The sequence below is a fragment of the Chelon labrosus genome (genome assembly GCF_963514085.1).
Source record: "Chelon labrosus genome assembly, chromosome: 8".
Classification (NCBI taxonomy): domain Eukaryota; kingdom Metazoa; phylum Chordata; class Actinopteri; order Mugiliformes; family Mugilidae; genus Chelon; species Chelon labrosus.
Genome location: NC_140358.1, coordinates 2,963,724 through 2,982,524, shown reverse-complemented (window position 1 = coordinate 2,982,524; position 18,801 = coordinate 2,963,724). Strand labels below are relative to the sequence as shown.

General features: G+C 40.0%; 1 protein-coding gene across 2 annotated transcripts in view; it reads left to right on the top strand.

Moving 5' to 3' along the window:
* Nucleotides 1–18,801, top strand: part of ldb2a (LIM domain binding 2a) — a 92,292-nt gene that overhangs the window by 49,393 nt on the left and 24,098 nt on the right. For both annotated transcript variants that reach the window (XM_084549972.1, XM_084549971.1), the window contains exon 3: nt 11,235–11,407. In XM_084549972.1, the coding sequence (XP_084406098.1) occupies nt 11,235–11,407 (173 nt within the window). The remainder of the gene's footprint in view (nt 1–11,234; nt 11,408–18,801) is intronic.

The following is an 18,801-nucleotide window of genomic DNA, read 5'->3' as shown; positions in this document are numbered from 1 at the left end:
AATACACTGTAAACGTAGCATGTGCGTAAGTGAATACCAAACAGTGTAACACTACAAGAGTGTTTTTTTTATGGGCTTTACTTGTGTACTTTGTCCATATATATGCTATAGTGCTAAATTCTTTTCTTTTTCCAGCACTAATGGAGTAAAAACACATGGTCAGATCCATTATCTTTTTTTTTTATACAGTAAAATAACAATATTCCCATTTTTTTTAGGCCTTGTATTGAGGCAGTATCTCTTCGACGTTTGTGAAGTTTGTCAAAAAGCTGTTTTATTCCTTGCAGCAATGTGTCAAAAAAAGTTTCACCGTCCGCGATTGCTGCGTTGTAAATATTGCAAAACTTTGACAACCAGCTCAAACAGACATTAGTCAGATTTCTTTCACTGTCAACAAATCCTGAAAAATCCTGTACCATAGAGTTCCATTCTAGTCCAAAAAAAACAAAACAGAACACACCACTGGGCCATGTTGTTGCTCTGGGTTGCTCCTCCAGTCGCCGTGAACACAAACGCGGTAGTTTATATTTATTCAGTGCAGCATATGACTTCTTGCAAAAAAGCACCAAATGTGTATTACCGCAGCTGAAAATGATTCTATTTACTGTTAAAGTATATTCAACAAATACTGCAGTGAAATTACTTTTCCCTTTTTAAAAGAAAAAATATATAAATTTGTGACCTGATTTTGGATTATTGTTACGCCTTCAGCAAAAGCAAATAAACTTGGCAGACACAAAGTGTGAAATTTGTATTAGTATCATTATTTTTTTGTGTGTTTTTATGTGATTTTTTTAAAGAATCTTTTAGAATAGTACACAAACATTTTGATTTGAGGGTCCATAATGGGGTTTGAATAGTATCCTGCATATATGCTTAAGTGTGTTTTTGAGTTAAGTGTAAGTGCCTTTATGTTCTGTGTGTGTTTGTGCCCATGGCCCTTCTTTCCTCTGATGCCCCGCTCTCGCTGCGGAGCAGAGAAATCGCTCTTGCTGTTTCGCTGGCTGCTGGTGCTGGCAGGAGTCCTGGGGACCAACGGGGGGAAACAATCCCAACAAAGTGGCGTGAATTAATGTGACTAATTAACACCACGTTAATTATTTGTAAATTGCATGTTTGGGTACACATTACTTGAGAGACATATGCTGCTTGTCGTGTTCGCCCAAACAAGTGCCAGCTAATCTGTATCTCTGGAGTGCCCCGCGACTGAAGACGGGCCAATCAGCACAGTGCAGGAAAAAGAAAACACATGAAGGAGAAAGAGAAAGAGAGATGTCGAGTGAAGAGGAAGGAAGACTGAATAAGATCGCCAAATATATTTCATCTCATCCGGGCTCCGTCTGAAGTTTGTTAGGCTCGTGCTCTGCTGGGGAGTGTAAACTTGGTCTGCCTATTAGGATTTTCAACAGTGAGGGTTTGCAACGTGAGGCTGGCGGTGAGTTTTAGTGCTCACACTTTTGTCTCATGTCACTGCGAGTTTTTCCCTTCCATCCTCTGACTGCCATATTTCGGTTTTATTGAGTCAGATTTTCTTCGCCTGGTTGTGTGCAGCTCCTCCGATTCTGAAATGCCAAACATTTTCTGGCTCTAGTTTCTCAAATTCCTTTCTCTGTTGAACATAATTCTAGATTGAATATCTTTTTGGTAACTTTAGCTGAATAAGGCAAGCAATCTGAGACCATCACCTAGGAGGAGACTTGTTTTTTGTGCTTCTTTGATACATTTTGTGATTAATCAAGTGAACTATGCCAATCAATAGATCTGAAAGCCCAAGGTGACATCTTTAATTTACCTTTCTTTTCCAACCAACTGTCAACAATCCAAAATATAGCCAGTAATCTGTCTTTATATTCAATCAAAAAAAAACTTAACTTACACTCAGTTGCCAAAACTAAATCTAAGTTTCAGGAAGGTTGTGGTTTTCTCCCTGGTGTTTGTTTCTATTATTTTGACCAACCCATTTTAGTCAATCCTGATCATGATGATACAGTTGAATGATCACCTTTCTGATGTTGTTTGAACATAGACTGAACATTATAACAGTCATGAAGGAGGATTTAATGCAGGACTTACATCAGATTGTGTTTTCCCTAGTCATCCTAATATTTTGACAATTGTGTATAATGAACATAATAATTAGTTTCAGCGCTAATTGGAACATGTCACCTAAGTTATGTTTCTACCTACGATTTTCAGGACAATATTTGCATTCACCTTTGGGTATTTAATTGCTTAGAAATTAAAAATGCAATCAGTATTAATGGTCTAAATGGACGGACCAATCTTTTTACCATGATATCTAATTTACAGCTATATTTCTGTGCATTTCTGTTCAGTGTAGACAGACAGAAAACAATATGAATGTTCATTCAAATAGATTAAAACTACCAAAAAAAAACGACAGCCAAATCCTCTACCTTTGAGAAAGACAATGAAGTCTGTTGACTTGCAGCACCTCGGCTAAAGATGTTTGCCTGCAATGTAAATATTGAGTGAGGAAGCCCAGAAAATATTTGAACCTCAGCCTAGAGACTATCTGAAGAGAAACACAAGACTACTGTGCTTGAAATGATCCAAGACTTGCTAGCATGGCTACCATTACATGCTTATCTATCACTCTGTCACCCCGGGCTACGCACACTGGGTTTTATTAGGACAGTTTTGGTTGAGGAGACGCAACCAAAACTCCTGCATGGTTTGGTGAGGTGGGCAAGAAGCAGATATGCGTATCACCTGAGCACCCCCTCACCCCCACCCCCCACCCCTCCTTCCTTCCTGCCTCCCTCCCTCTTGCTGTCTCCCTCTACTTCTCTGTCTCACCCTCTCTTGCTGTCTCTCCCTCCTATTACCTCTCAGTGAGTCTTCTTTCCCTCATTGACAAGCACTTATTTTTTCATCTTCCCTTCTAGTTTCTTCTCTCCCTCTCACTGTTTCTCTCTCTCTCTTTCATCCCTCTCTCATTTTTTCTGTCCCAATCCTTCTAGCCCCCACCCCTCCTCCTCCTCCCCCCTTTCTCCCCTCTCGTCTCCTCAGAGCTCCTCCGCATTAGCAGTCAGCTCCACTCCTAGACGTACTTTGTTTTTCAACCGTGGTAGAGACCGAGCGAGGGAGGGAGGGAGGGAGCGAAATACAGAGAGAGAGAGAGAGGGAGAGCGGAGAGAGAGAGGGTGCAGTGCAAGCGATAGAAAGAGAAAGGGAAAGGGAGAGAGAGAGTGTGAGCGAGAGAGCATCATTTACACAGTCATCCACGCTGAGCAGACCCTGCAGATCACCCTCCGCTCCCTCCTCTTCCCTCAGCCACTGCTCGCGATGCCAAACATTTTATGTGTTATTTAGTCATGCCTGACTTTATCGAATTTGAAAAACATGCCAGTCACGGGTACCCAACCCCCCAACCCCCCATCACCATACACCCCACCCCACCCTCGCCCGCCCGCCAAAATCATCCTCATTGCCCTCTCTTTCCCTCGCTCGACTCTACCATCCAGGTCTGACCTCAACAGTCTCTCGAGCCGCCGTCTTTGGGGACATTTCACTTCTAAATGAAGTTTTATTCCCAGGCTTCACTCCCTCCCTTTCTCCCCCTCGCGCCCCCACACACCTCCTCCTGACCACCCACCCTGGGGGAAGGGGAGAAAGAGCATAATTCTAGCCAACAGAGTGTTGGCTCTAAGATGGATTATTTCTGCTTGAAATCAGAGGCCATGTGCTGCTGGATAATGTGGCCTGTCCCGATTTTTTTTTCCTAATGATGGAGATTTGACAGGCAGGAAAATGCAGAAGAATAGAGAGACTTGTTCCACTAGACAAGGAACGAGAGGCTAAAGGAAATCCCAACATACTTGCCTTCATAATCCCAAAGTCAGGATTTATGCTTGTTTTGTTTTTTCTGCTGTTATTTAACAGTCGGCCGTAGCTCAGTGGGTAGAGCAGGTCACTAACGCCCGCTGGGATTAGTGAGTGTGGTTCTCGGTTAAAACCAATGATGCTGAAAAGAAAACAAAACAAGAAAAAAAATGTAGTGGTGCTCTAGATTTCTTTCAAAATCATGTGCCCTTTCAGCCCCACCTTGCATGTCCCAATTGTGGTCATATGCAGATATTTGAAAGTTTGACGCTGCATGCTCATCTTGGAATAACAAGACAATTTAAATTGTCATAGGCTGGATATTTCTGTTAGTTTGAACTACATGGGAAGAATGGGCTTGTCACTGCTTGTGAAGAATTATAATCGTTGATTGTTACAATAAATGTACTAAAGATCAGCTTCCGTGAATCCTGTTTATTGTCTGGAATACAAATATGTGGGTGTATTTTTTTTCCCCCAGACCAAATCATAGTCATTTTTTCAAATTAGCCAAGCTGCTCTACAATCTTTCCATGTACCCCCTGGTAACTGCAGAAGAGCTCCCGTGGGTACAAGTACCCCTGGTTGGAACTCACTGATTTTAGTCAGCATTTAGACCAACATGGAGCCCTGCGTAAAACAACACAGCTCCCATCATTCATTTGAATGAGGCCATTCCGATGACGCAGTGGGATGCCAATGCACAAAGCTCCAGTCAGTGTAAAAACCAAAGTGGAACCTGGTTTAAATTTGAAATGCATTTAACATGACATTGCCTTTTTGATAGGCCTCATAAGTAAGTAAAACTAAAAAAATGGGATCTGAATATCTGGATATTTACAGAGGAGGACATTAGAAGTTTGCCGACAGCACAAGTCTTGTCAGTATAGGACCAAACAAGTTGTTGGTTCAGATTCCCTGTGCATTCAAGTGGATGAGGAGCACTTTCCCCTCCAGAAACTACCAGCCCTGCCCTTGAGCAAGTCAAGTTGTTCAAGTGGAACTGCCCAGTGTTGTTTGGATGCAGCCTGTGGTTGCAGCTCTCAGGCGTGTATGTGTACAGGAGTGTGAAGCAGGGCGTTGCTGGAAATGAGTATCAGTGTTCAGCAGAAACCCTATAGCTGGAAAAAATAAAAGCTGGAAAAGCAGACTCTTTAAGGAAGAATGTGTTGCCAAGAAGTATTGTAGGAGATGGTAGGAGTCGTTCTGCCGATTGGGTGTGCACAGCTGCTCTACACGTTACTAAAACTGCAATATTGTGCTCTGCAGTTACCAGAAGAGGCTGCAATTTTTGTCCCAAGCGAAAAGCTGTTTGATGCAGCTGCGTTCAGTTGGTGGTGTGCAGAATGCCTGATCTACATATTAAGTTGTGCTTTGAAGACAATCTTTGTATTCTGGGTAAATCCTGTGCAGTGATATCAAATGTTTTCACTATTTCTCCTAAGTACTGAAATAAATCTGGCTAGGCCTAGATGCTGCAAAACACACACATCTTAAATCCTGTTATGAAGTATGGTTGACTAAGTTTCAGTTTAATAGAGATTACTTAATCAACAACCTTTTTGATGAATCATTTTGTTGTTTTGTGTACTAAATGCTAGAAAACTGAGTTGTTTGTTTGCTTTCCACTTGGGTGCGGTCTTGCTTTTGTGCGTGCTGCAGTTCCACGAATGACCACTTGAGGCTAGCTCCAAAACTGAGTCAGTCAACATAAACCACCATGTTAAAATGTCCAACTTTACAGCACAAATAAACACATTTACTGTTCTGTACGCCAACATTTTTTTTGGTGTCTATAGCTTATTACCCCATTCATGACAACTGTGCAGGTTGGATAACTCATCTGTTTACATTATATCAAGTCTTAAAGTTATGTGTAGGTAGGGGTTTGGCGGCTATGAGTGACAGGTGGGAGCCGACTCAGGTTGCTAGGCGTCAAACTCCACCTTGGTTAGGCAGAGTCAGGCTCTACCAAGATGGCGCCAGCCACAGACACTCACTGAGCTTCAAAACTGCTCTTCAGTGACGCTATTGGTGACGTCATGGAGTGTTCGTCCATCTATATTCAGTCAGTGGCTTTGAGAAGTCAAAATGTCTACCAGAGAAAATGTTTATCATACTGTATATCCGTTAAATTGATTAATTGTTATTCTGAGTTCAACTTTTAAGGCAGTTTTTATGTTGAGTCAAAATCATAGCAAGTAGATTTTCTTTCTGAACCTGTATATTGGTAGATAAAATGCCAAAGTGTAAAAGGTAAAGAAGCAGAGACTCTCATAGCTGTAGCTGCGGAAGATTTGGCATGAATACATTGCTATGAAAGATGATTTGTCTTGTCAAAGATTATTTTTAAAACCTATAATGAGGAAGCCAAATTAACCAACAGTAAACCGCTAAGCAAATACACTAGTTAGTTAAAAGCTGAGAAGGCAAAGCAGTTCAGGGAATGATTGCATACTATAAAATAAATCCAAGTGTTCAGGAATCTGTATCTTTCTGCATTCCTTCACAGTGCATTCAAAATGTAATGGGAAATGTAAGCCTCATGCACTGTATCATCCATTCCTCTCCTTGAAGCCAGCGAACACAGAGGAGATAGAAACCAGACAAAGCCTGAGGGCTATAAAACACTGAAGACACTTTCTCCCTCCCTGACTCCTCCTCCAGTTTTCATCATGCAGCCTGTTCATTGTCTCTTTAGGCTTCTGCAGAAAGTTTGCTCTGCAGAAGTTGTCCATCTTAATAATTCAGTTTAATACCAAACTAAGTCATGGAGTCTTATTATTCTGAAAAATCGGTGAGAGTGCTTTTTCTTTCTTGTGGAGTCTCACTCATACGAGGAATATTCAAAACTTGGCGTATTATATGAAGTGCTATATCTTGGAAGAAGTGGACTGTAAAACCAAAATATATGATCTTTAAACTTCAGATGTGTATTTGAATTCACCTTCACTGGAAGATTTATTTGAGACTTGCTTAAAGGATAAAAAAAATCTGACTCAATTTAAGAATAAAGGATTTGGGAATAGTTTATCAATGTATTTCAGGATAATCCAATAGTCTCTGTAAATCTATAATGTGCCTGTTACTTTGAGAGTCTTGATTCATAAACTGACCGCTGCTCGATAGCATATCAAGAGCACGATCGTTCAGGTTACTCATAATTACCACAGCGCTGCTAAAATGTTGTAAATGATTTGTGTAGGATTATTGTTCACTGTCAATAAAGAGCTTTTCATCTTTAATGAGACCTGGGTATGAATGAGTGCATAGACATTTTTCATGTGTTTTATTTTAAGTTGCTTATCTGGAGCAGATAGGTTAAGGTCTAATCAATAGTCTGGAATGATTTTCTATTTTATGAAAGGAGTCACACTGCAAAATAGAACATAATCAATTCCATTCATGTGAACATGCGATCAGTCTCTGCCTCCTCCCGAGAGCTTTTCACGGACAATAACATGTTCATCTTTATTAGTGAATCTGAAGACGTTGTCTTTATTAAGCAGGCCCTTTGCAATTATTTTAATCTTAGCACATATTTTTTGATTCTGGGTCGTGCTCTCTGAAAGCTTTCATTTGAATTTAATTTAATATTTTTCCTTATAGGTTGTAATGTCTGTCTAGTGTGATGATTTGTTATCTTTGTAGTTTCTTTAAATTTACTTGATTTTATTTGGTACTTGGCATTTCGAAGTCAAATATACCTGGTCAGGGTTATGATACACCAAAAATACACTGACTATTATTATTAAATTTGTTTGTATTGTGGACGCTGTGTTTTTTTTTAATACTATTGAATTGCATTGTGTTGTACTGACACATGTTCCTATTGTTATTTCCCATATTAGTCAGTGCACTCACAGAAATGAATCATGGTAGAGTTTATTTTTAAGCATATAAATCTATTTGATTTTATTCAAATACTCATATTTTTAAAATGTATGTATTTAAATTAATTAAAATATGTATAATTCTGCCAATTCTAAAATATATTAAATGTAATTACTTAATACATATTAACATGGTTTAAATAATCAAAGCTTTGAAACAAACAGGATTCTTTTATTTAAAATGTATGTGATTGGTTTACAGACAACTTAGGGGAAGTGAAATCGGGAAACAGGAAGTGACATCGTTATTTTCCGCTGGACGTGAACTTCATTACACGGACTGTGCTGCCTCAGGCTTAATGGTGAGTAATCCGAGTCATCCTTTGTCTACTTGCATACATCTGTGTATTATTCGTGCAGTTTTTTCTCATATTACATTAATATCAGTTCATTGATGATTAAATCTACGTAGTTTATCTTTAGGCCTACTACGTCGTGTGTACCGGCGCTCGCTAGCTAACGTTAGCTAGCAACTCACTAAACTTGGTGCTCTATGCGGAGTATGAAAATAATCAATGATGGCGAATTGAAATGCATTTCATTCAAAACTTTTCGGGTAGGGGTGCACGATAATTATCGGCCGATAACAGGAAATTATTACGTTATTATTACGTTACGCTGTGTGCACTGTGTGCAGAGCTGGCACATATGTTTCAGTTTCTAACCCTCTGAGGACGGATTGGGCGGTGAGTTCAGGATGGTCAAGGAGGAAAATGTCAGTGGCTTGGCTAGCCTCAGTACATGCATGTTAGTGTGTCTCTGACACTGACCAGCATGGAATCCTGTAATGTTTGTTTCAGAGTGAAGACATCAATGGGAGGCGTGATGGTGTGCTGAGCTGTCAGAGCATCTACCTCAGTGAAGACCTGGACACACTGGTCAAAGAATACGTGGTAAGTATGTCCTTCTGTCCTTTGTGCCAGATGTAATTAATTTCCCTCCAGGTGTGCCAGATAACATGTGGCGTTCATGAGAATTGGATGGACATTAGGTCACACTGACCAGCAATAGTTTGAGTCCATTGCATTTTAAAAAAAAATTTTTTGAGTAAGACATTCCCTCGAGGCAAAGGTGGTAATGCTGTCACTTGTAGAAAGTAAATCCACATGGTCTGGAGGAGTCTGAGCTTAAGGGTCGGGTCCTGGAACCTAAGCATCTCCAGTATGCCAGTGACGACAATTTTGCCCCAAACTAGAAGGTGAGGACACAGAAACTTAATCGTTCTCATAAAGCAGCAGTTATGTAATTGACACCTGTTTTGGAAATGTTATTTAGTAAGAAAGGCCTTGGTGTTTCACTAGGATGCATGTTGTGGACTGTCTGCTTATGAACTCAAACGCCTTGAGAACATCAGAGAGAAGGAAGCCTTCTCGTCTTCCTTGAAGTTATTGCAGGTAAGTGGACATGTTGACTGGAACTCTAACCAACACAAGACTGATCAACTGGTCTTTCTCTTCCTCTCTCTCTATCCTATCACACTTTGTCTGTCTCCCCCTACTCTCTCCTTTCTGTCTCCCTCCCTCCCTCTTTCTGTGTCTGGCCGTCTCCCTCTCTCTCTCCCTCTTCCCTCTATCTCTCCGTCCTTTTTCTCTCTTCCCCTAGGTCTTCTCCCTCCCTCTCTCTGTCTTGTTGATGATCATTGAATGTACAACTCCATTTATACATAATGTAACTTTTTGACTTTTTGTTTTGTTTTCCAGGCTTTTAGCAAGTCAAAGATCATGAGGTCATTGTGACCTTGAACTTGTGTCCATCTCATTCTCACGAACGCTATATGTACAGTGCCTTAAAGGGATTTCTTTAAATTAACACGTGCTTGATGAGCTGCTTAGAATTTGGTGGTCAAAGGTCAAGGTTAGGGTGACACAGCTCATTGTTCTCTGTTCCCTCCATCTTTCAGGACATTGAATGCAGTGAGGCCGAGGCAGACGTCGCAGGGACGACCATGGCAGTCTACCCCGTTTGAGCTGAGGGTGATGATGATGATCATCATCAACATTTTTCATGTTCCATCTACAGTAGTAGATGACTTGGTTGAAGAGCTACACTACCTGCTGAGTACTGTGTCTGGGTGAAGAGAAGAGCTTTTAATGTTAATAAATTTGTTGAATCAACAAGCTGGTCTGATTGTTTGCATCATTGAGATATTGTTGAATGGACAATAGAAAAATTAATTGGATATTAATCATAAAAATACATAAATCTAATGTATTTTGATTGAATTTAAGCTTAATTAATATGTATTTCAAACACATACACAGTATTCATCTTGAATAGGTAACCTAATTACTATGTAATTCAAACAAATATACTTAATGTATTCTGAATACATAATCTGATTAATATGCATTTAAATTCAATAAATTATATTAATACTGAATACATAAACCTGGTGAATATGCATTTCAAATGAATAGGCTTTATTACACTGATGCGTATGCATCATGTAAAGTTTATTAGATAGGTTTATGTTCAAAATATTAAAAAAATTAAATGGAACTTTGTCATGTAATTATTTTACATAAATCTTAAAAGTTAGGGTTAAATATTTCTGTGAGTGTGGGCTAGGGTAAATAACAGAAACGGTTTGGAGTTTAATTCAGCCTAGTTTAACATCACCATAAACTGCATCCTCCAGAAGGATCATATAGTTGAATTACCACCTTTCTGATGTTGTTTCAACATTAACAGTCATAAGCTGAAATTTGGCGCAGGGCTATTATATTAGAATGGATTGGTTTTATAATGGAAATAATGTCACCTGAGTCATATACCTACATATAAATCACTATTTGCTTTCACATGTGGACGTTCTGTTTATTTCTGAAAAAGAATTTAGTGCAGGACCGCTACATCAGAATGCATTTGTTTTCACTAGTGTACCTAATGAACTGGCAAACTGTCCCGAGCCAGGAGGCGAAGGGCTCAGCTTAGCATAAAATCTTAAACAACAGCTAACCTCGCTGTGTCCACAGCTGAAAAAATCCATCCATCCGTCTCTCTTCACTTCACTGTCTCATTTGCATATTCTGTATTCAAATAGAAGCGTGAAGTAAAAAAAACAGTGGCTTCATTTGTGGTGTAAGAACTTTACACGCAGCTGGGGTAGCTGCTTCCTGCTGTTTCCAGTATTTCTGCTAAGTTAAGCTAATTGTCTCCCTGCTTCAGCTTGGTACTTAACTGACAGACTTAAGAGTGGCGTCAATCTTCTCATCTACCTCATGGCAAGAAAACAAATGGGACAAATTATTCCTCTAATGTTTGGAAAATAGAAAGGTTCTGGTATCTGTATTAACATCAGCAGCACACAGACCTGAATGCTATTTGCAGCAGTAGCAGCCTGTAGTTGTTAACTGTAATAATAAGGTTTTACTAGTGGCTGTATTTTATGCTGCCACCTTCTTCTGCTTTTCTATTGGCCGTCAAGCCTACTATCTTCATTTCATTTCATGTTTGGTTTCCATCTATACTAAGCAGCTCTTCTGTCTCCCACAGCGATCGGCCGGACGTTGATCCCCCGTTATTTCAGCACGGTGTTCGAGGGAGGGGTCACCGAGCTTCACTACATCCTCAAACACTCCAAGGAGTCCTTCCACAACTCCTGCATCACCCTGGACTGTGATCAGTGCACCATGGTCACCCAGCACGGGAAGCCAATGTTTACAAAGGTAACACCTGACCTCTGAGCTTCTCCCACCATGAATAATTGATCACAGGCTATGATAATGGCCCGGGTGAGGCGTTTAACTGGTTAAAGATCAAATCCATTTACACCCTTTGACTCCTTTTTTTTTTTTTTTTTCATTTCATGATGTCCCTCGGTTTTTGAACCCATGCCAGGTGGCTTTGCTGTCATACATGGGAAAGTCTTAAAATAAGATAGTCCTTTAATTTATCTCACAGTGGGTTATAAATTGACATGTTATCTTTATGTTTATTTTAAATGTGTATCCCACATTTCTTAAGGAGTAGTTATTTCCTGACACTCCTTGGGACTTTAAGCACTAAATCAGCAATACATACCATTTTTTTGAGTTAGTAAATAATTGTACTATCATTACTATTCATTAGAAGTAGAGAGGAGAAAATACATTATTCTTTAGGGCAATACAAATATAAATAAACTTACTTCAAATTAGCACTTTAACCATCAGAGTTATTAGCTTAAACATGGAGCTCGCATGTATTTTTCCTGGACCAAATATCTGCACCAAGCAATGTTGTTAGATTTATGAATTCATGCAGGGAAATGTCACACACACTCATATTTACTCTCTTCACTTATCAGCATTTTGGCCTCTGCCTAGACCTCCAAATCCACTGGCATTTCTCATGTTAAAGATGCCGACTGATTCTTAAGCCCGCGGGTACTCCAAAGGCAATGCCGGCGGGACATGAATAAGATCTTTGAAGAGTTTCGGTTTAGTTTGCGGCATAAGCGACGCGCGGAGAGCAGCTAGGGAAGCAGAGGAAACACAAATTGCGCCGGTGAAATAATCCAAACCTGACAGCGAGGTCTAGTGAAAGCACTAAAGCTGAGCTATCTGCTTTTGTCTTTGGGGAAAGAATCCCCCTGTGAGCTGAAGTGAATATCTGCTGCACCACAGTCTGATCCAGATGGCTCGCTGACTCCTAGTGTTCTTCTGCTGACTGTCTAAATGAATCTGGGGCCAGATACCTTGTCAGCGCCGAGCAGCCGAGCTAAAGGGATTCCATGTTCCCTGTAGCATGAACCCTGAGCTGAAGCACCAGACCGGATTGTTCTGACATTAAACAGCTCTACGCCCTCTTGTTTTCAGGACTTGACAGTATGCACTCACTCTTGTGTGTCTGTGTGTGTGTAAACTGTGCGAAGTGAGTCCGAAATTAAACTTCTTGGCTGACCTGCCAAGTGCTGTGAGACTAAGAAGTGAATTAGTCTTTGTTTTACCGAGTAAATTCAATGGCAGATAGCTTTCCGTAAATGGGATCTAAAAATCTTGCTTTATAAAATGAAATTTAAAGAAAAAATGTGCCATTAGGCTGATGTTATCTTTTACTTTTCAGTACAAATGAACTTAATTGAAACATTTCTTGATGTCAAGATAGTTTTTTGGTAATAGAGCAGTATTTTCTTTTTCCTTTGTTGCATTTAGATATTGATTCTTGGAGAAAATTCTCCTCAAACAAAGGAAAACAGCATCAAAGTTATCTTACACCGTTCCCAGATTCTATTTCTCTAGTTTTAAGATTAATTGGAATTTGAATTCAAAACATTTCTTTTTTTTTTTCAGCACGAATAAAAAAAAAATACTGTGTGGGTGTGTTTGATTTCTTTTACTTTGTTTCAGACTGATTCGAACATTTAACCCTCCTTTTACCTTTAAATTTACACCTTTTATTTTTGACCCCAGCAATTTAAACCTCCTGAAAAAGATTATAATTCAAATTGTTACCCAAGTTTATGTGTCAGGTACTTTATCATTGTGTGTTGACTACCTAAATAGCTCTTTAAATAAAACAACCCGCCACCCCACCCCTTATACATCCAGAATAAGTGTTATGCGACTATGAAGAAATATGCAGATCACCATAAAATCTTACTTTAATTCGCTCTATATTATTTCTAAGTACATATTCTTGTTATCTATAACATTTGGTATGAAAAACAATTTGTCAAGAATAATGACATATGCCCCCCCCCCCCCCCCCCCCCCCAAATGTGTCATCTCAAGTATATCCTTTCTCATTGATAGTGTTATGAAGAGCTCAAATGCTGATTTGATGTCTTGAACATGACTGACAGTACATCTGTTGGGGCCTGGAACCATTTTGATGACATTAGCAGCACTAAGTCTAGCCTGTTGTTCAAGTAGGGAGCTGGACCATAATATCTTTCCATTTTTGGAAGGTAGTGTGTTTACTGGTTGAGAGACAACAGGAAGGTCTCATTCTCATCAGAGAAGGATGTCTCATTATCAGGGTCCTCCTCAGCAACGTCCTCTGTCTCAGACACATTCTCACATGAGAGAGAGCAGAAAGATAGAGCACACAGAGCACCAAGAGAAATTCAGAACATTTCGAAGGCTGCTGTGCAAGCTTTCATATGTTGCTTCACCCCTATGTTGTGTGGACTATCAATATCTTCCTAACCTATCATGCTGCCCCCACAGCATGATAGGTTAGGGCCCTAAAGATTTCTGAAGATTATAAAATTGCATGTTACAGTGACCTCAATATGATCCAAAACAACCACAACAAATGTGTGTAAAATGTTGATATTTCTTAAATATTTTATACAGCTAAAAGAGCCTGGGGTCAGATTGACACCGATGCATACAAAATGGGTGCAAGAGATAGAAAACATATCATTGTTTTAATTTTATGTTTACCCAGTGGTCTCCATTAAATTAGGAAAAGTGAAACAATGAAGTAATTTCTTTATTGTTAATCACTGAAACCGTGGCATGCTATATGATTTTCGAAGCCCAACATCTACCCTACTTGTATCACCCCACCTATGTTGACATATGACCTCCATACTAACAAGACACCTCACATTTAAGATGCATTCTGTGAAAATATGTTAATTTCCATGTGGAAAAGTTTGTGAGTGGTGTAGTGCAGGACCTTCATTTGAAATCCCGTCCATGTGGCAGGTGTTTACCGTGTGTGGGTGTACGTTTATGTTCACATGCATGACTGCCTGCATGTGAGTTGTGGGGGTATCTGAGGTCAGTGTTTCAGTTGAAGGGAGGGTGATTTTGTGTGCATGTGGTGATTGAGTGGGGGTTGGGCATGTGTATGTGTGTAAATGTGTGTAGGTTGGTTATTAAGGAACATCCCCAATTAGACACACAGGAAATGTCCTTTTATGTTCTTCTAAGGTTCTTGTAAGCAACATTTCCCAAAAGGAATAAGACCAAGTACAAAAAAACATCAACAAAAAAAGAAAAAAACATAATATATTACAAGTGTCCGATATTAACCGTACAGAACAGGAACAGAACGGCCCAGGCCCCGGTCAACAAAAAGCTAAATTTGATGCTCGCAGCGCTGCTCTCTTTTCATCTTCACCTAAATTGGATGAGAAGAATTAATTCATTAGAAAAAAAAATTCCAATAACTGAGCGTGTTCTCCCTGAGCTCCCAGCAGCAGCAGCAGCAGCAGCGAGCCTGCAGCTCTGGAGGCCCGAATCTCAATCAGCTCTGCCTCGCCTCGCTTTCCTCCACCACCACCACCCAGCCTCCCCCCGTCCTCCTCCACCACCACGTTTCCCCCTCTCTCTCGTTCATCCTCCCCCCTGACTTACTCGCTCTCGCTCTATACTCCAACCCCCCTTCCCCTGCACCCTCAACACACACACACACACACATTTAGACACACACAAACCCGCATCCTTCATCCCTAGAGAAATCATCCCCAGCTCCCAGCTCGCTCTCTTGCTCTCCCCTTCTCTCTCTCTCTCTTTCTCTCACTGCCTATATCTGTCTCTTTATTTTCCTATCTCTCCCTCTCTCTGTCTTTCAAAATGTCTAATTCGGACCATATTTTAAGAAGAATTCTGGTTTATTAAAACTTATTTTTATGGGTTTGGACATCTATCCAATCAGAAACAACAGCCCTGTAGTTAATATGTGAGGTCTGGGAAACACTGTGGCGTCTCTTAAACAAAGTCAGACAGGGCAGAAAACACAGATCTTTCTGAGATGGTCGGACAGAAAATGAGGAGTGAAAGAAATGCATGCAACAAATGTCAAACAAAGGCCAAAATGGAACTGCTGACATACCATTGTGGTTCATATTTGAGACCCTAGGCCACTGGTAGTGAATCCCACAGGTATTAAACAAAGTAAATACCTGTTCTTCCCAAGGTGGAACAAAATAAAAGCTAATTATAAAATGATTATTAGGCAAACTGTTTGCACACAGGCTTCTAGGTGCAACTGTATTTCCTTTAGCTGTGTATGTAGGTATACCTTTCTTGTGCAGTGGGGTTTTATTATCAACATTTTATGTGTGCCAAATTTGGCTTTCCCCCCAGTTGTGATGGTTTATATGCAGGGTTCTTAAATGTTCCTTTTTTTTTTATAGCTGGTTTGCATCCTGATTCAGACATTGTTGGCTGTTTTTGATTCCTAATGCTACCCTTTAACGTTACAACGAAAACGGAGAACCATTCATTATTTATCCAGTATTTTCTCTTTGATGTGCTAGAAAACCTAAATAGAATTCAGTTCAGTTTAAATGTGTTGTGAGTCGTTTTGAAGTTCTGGATTTTTTGCCATGTATATGCAGGCGTTTACTACGCTCTTTATTGCACCAAAGACAAATTCCTCATGTGTGTGCATATATGTGGAAATAAATCCAGTTCTGATTCCGTTTAATAACAGATTCTAATTTTAATGGTGAAAATCATCAGATGGCCGGTTCTAAAGGAGTACCTTCATGTCATTGCTAATGGGACAGAGGTGCCACAGCCTAACGAATGGGTGGGGCCACTTAGAGTGGGCGGCGTTCTCCAGGTGTTGCTTGACAATGTGCGCTGAGCTTGTGGGTGGGGTGTGGGGGGGGGGGTGATGGGTGGCGAGGTGTTGACAAGGTGACACCGGGTGCCAATTTGACCAAAAGCTCCCAACCTCTCAGCCGCCCCCGGTTTCCCGGCACCTCTATTCACTACCCAGCAGGCCCTGCTTTCCCCTGACCGGTGAGTGTTAGCTCGGAGGGCACGGCCCTTGTTACCGGTGCCCAGCTGGGGTTTTCTGCATGCTGGGAGGCGAGCAAAGAGCAAAAGACGAGTTCACGACACGGTGATCTCCGCTCAAGTGAATTTAATTCCCTGAGTGGATTTTTTTTTTTTTTTTGTGGGGGTGAGAAATTGTTATCAGCAATCTGTGTCACTAGTTCCTGCTGTTATTTTTAGTCCTCTTTAAAATACCACCAGAAAACTCTAATTGTAATGTCTTTCTGGATCAGATTTGACCATGAGAGGCTCAGCAGTAGATACTGACATTCCTTTTAACACTGTAACTCAATATGAGTCAGTGTCAACAAGTACAGTAGAGCTTCATAAACATTTCCCCCTCTCTTTCCTTACTTATTATTTATACATTTTGTCATCTCAGATTTTCCTCTATTGGTTTACTATGACACATTTTAGCTTATTCCATTCACCTGTGTTCATATATGTGCGTAGGATTACAGGCATTTTCACCTTAATTGGCAGCAGACAGCAGTCAGGAAATATGTGCAGAGAGAGAGAGAGACCGGGATATCGCAACAAAGGCTGCAGTCGAACTGGCAGCACTGCAGTCACCTCTTAATAGTGAGACATCCCAATGACATTTTACTCTTAGGCTGGAAATACACTCTGCAGGACACAAACATGTCACGTTTACCCTAAATAAAAATGATTGTATTGATTTAAAACTGTTAAACTAGGTCCGCAGTTGCAAGATGATTGTCACGTTGAGGTTTTCAATTATCTTGAAGCAACACTCACTGTAATATATTTGCTTTAAGGCTGCATCTGATGGTCGTTTTCATTAGAAATTAATGAATTAGTCATGTGGGCTATAAAATGTAGAAAACAAATAAACCCAGCAGTAATTTTTGGCAGTTTTCCATAAATATTATCAACTAATAATTTCAGTTACAAGCTCAACACACATGTAAAGTAACTTAATCGTCTATACATTAGGCATGTCAGCAGCTTGTTGCTATAAATTCAGCATCTCTGACTCTTTATATTCACCAGAAGTAGTCATGGATGCCCATAATAATCAGTGTAATGACCTTTAGTGCCTCTGTTGTTAATTGATTGTCAGGTTAGGATACAGTATTGAATAGTGTCTCAGTTGTAGGACGCTGTTATTCTTTCTTGCTCTTTTGAGCCAGAGATCCCCTGATCTCAGCCCCGTTGTGTGGAAGATTTATGACCCTGCTCTTAAATCAATGGGGACTCTCTGTGAGGGGCTGTACTGTTTAATGGACCACTTTTTAATTCACTAGGATTTTCCTCCTTTTAAGTTTTCATAAGGGAAACACTATTTAGCTTTAAAAAAAAGAAAATGGTTTCGCCAATTGTTAGAAATATTAGATTTTAACCTATTGGCTTTTGCTGAGGAAGAAATAAATAGCTTTGTATGATTGCTCTGGATTCTGAGGAAAAAGGGCTGCATTTGTGGTTCATAAAGTGTCTCCGCATCAGTGCCACTAAGACGAATTCCTGCACATTTATTGCACTTGGCAATTAAAGTGATTCTTATTCTGGTTCTGATTTAGATGGTTTACCAGTTGGCTTATCGGATACAGATGAGCAGAAACTTTGTAGAGAGAAATAAGAGTAATATTGGAGGCAGGGCTAAGGACACAGTTGGCACTATGGAAAGAGGAATCAATAGTGAATTGTTGTTTCACTTTAGGCTACAGCACCTGGAAAGCATCAGAAGGGTCTCTAGTAAACACAATTCACGCTATTTCACTGCTGGTGGCTAAATAGTGTAAATCTACAAAAAGCACACTTTCAGGAATGATGTAAGGAATTACTCGTTTCCCTCATACATGACTAAATATTTGGTCCTTTAATAGGTTTCGGTGGCCCGGGGGCAGAAAACTCATACACGACTTAATGACAACGATGCATTTCATTTCAAAGGAGGAAAAGAAAAACAGCAAAGTTAAAGTTGAATGTTTATTTGAGTGCTAGTGGATTAATTACAACATTCGTACTTATAATTGAACATGGCCGAAGAACCTGGAGGTCAGAGATAATTAGGAGGTGGTTTCGTGGTTTTAATTTTACGTGTGCATTCCTTTGAAACGGAAGGAATGTCAACTAGCTAGGAAAGAAAAGCTAAGAAAAAACAATGACAGTGACAGTATATTTTGCAGGTGATCCAGTAAGTGTTTAAATTTTCTTGCTTTATCTAAATACCTAAAAACTCACAAATTTAAAGAGGTTTTCCTTACAGTTACATTTTTTTTCTTTTTATTTTGGGGTAGTTACAAGTTAATGATGCATCCATACAGCATCTTTTCATGCTGAGCTCTGAGGTCATCTGTTGGACAAACCACTGCTGG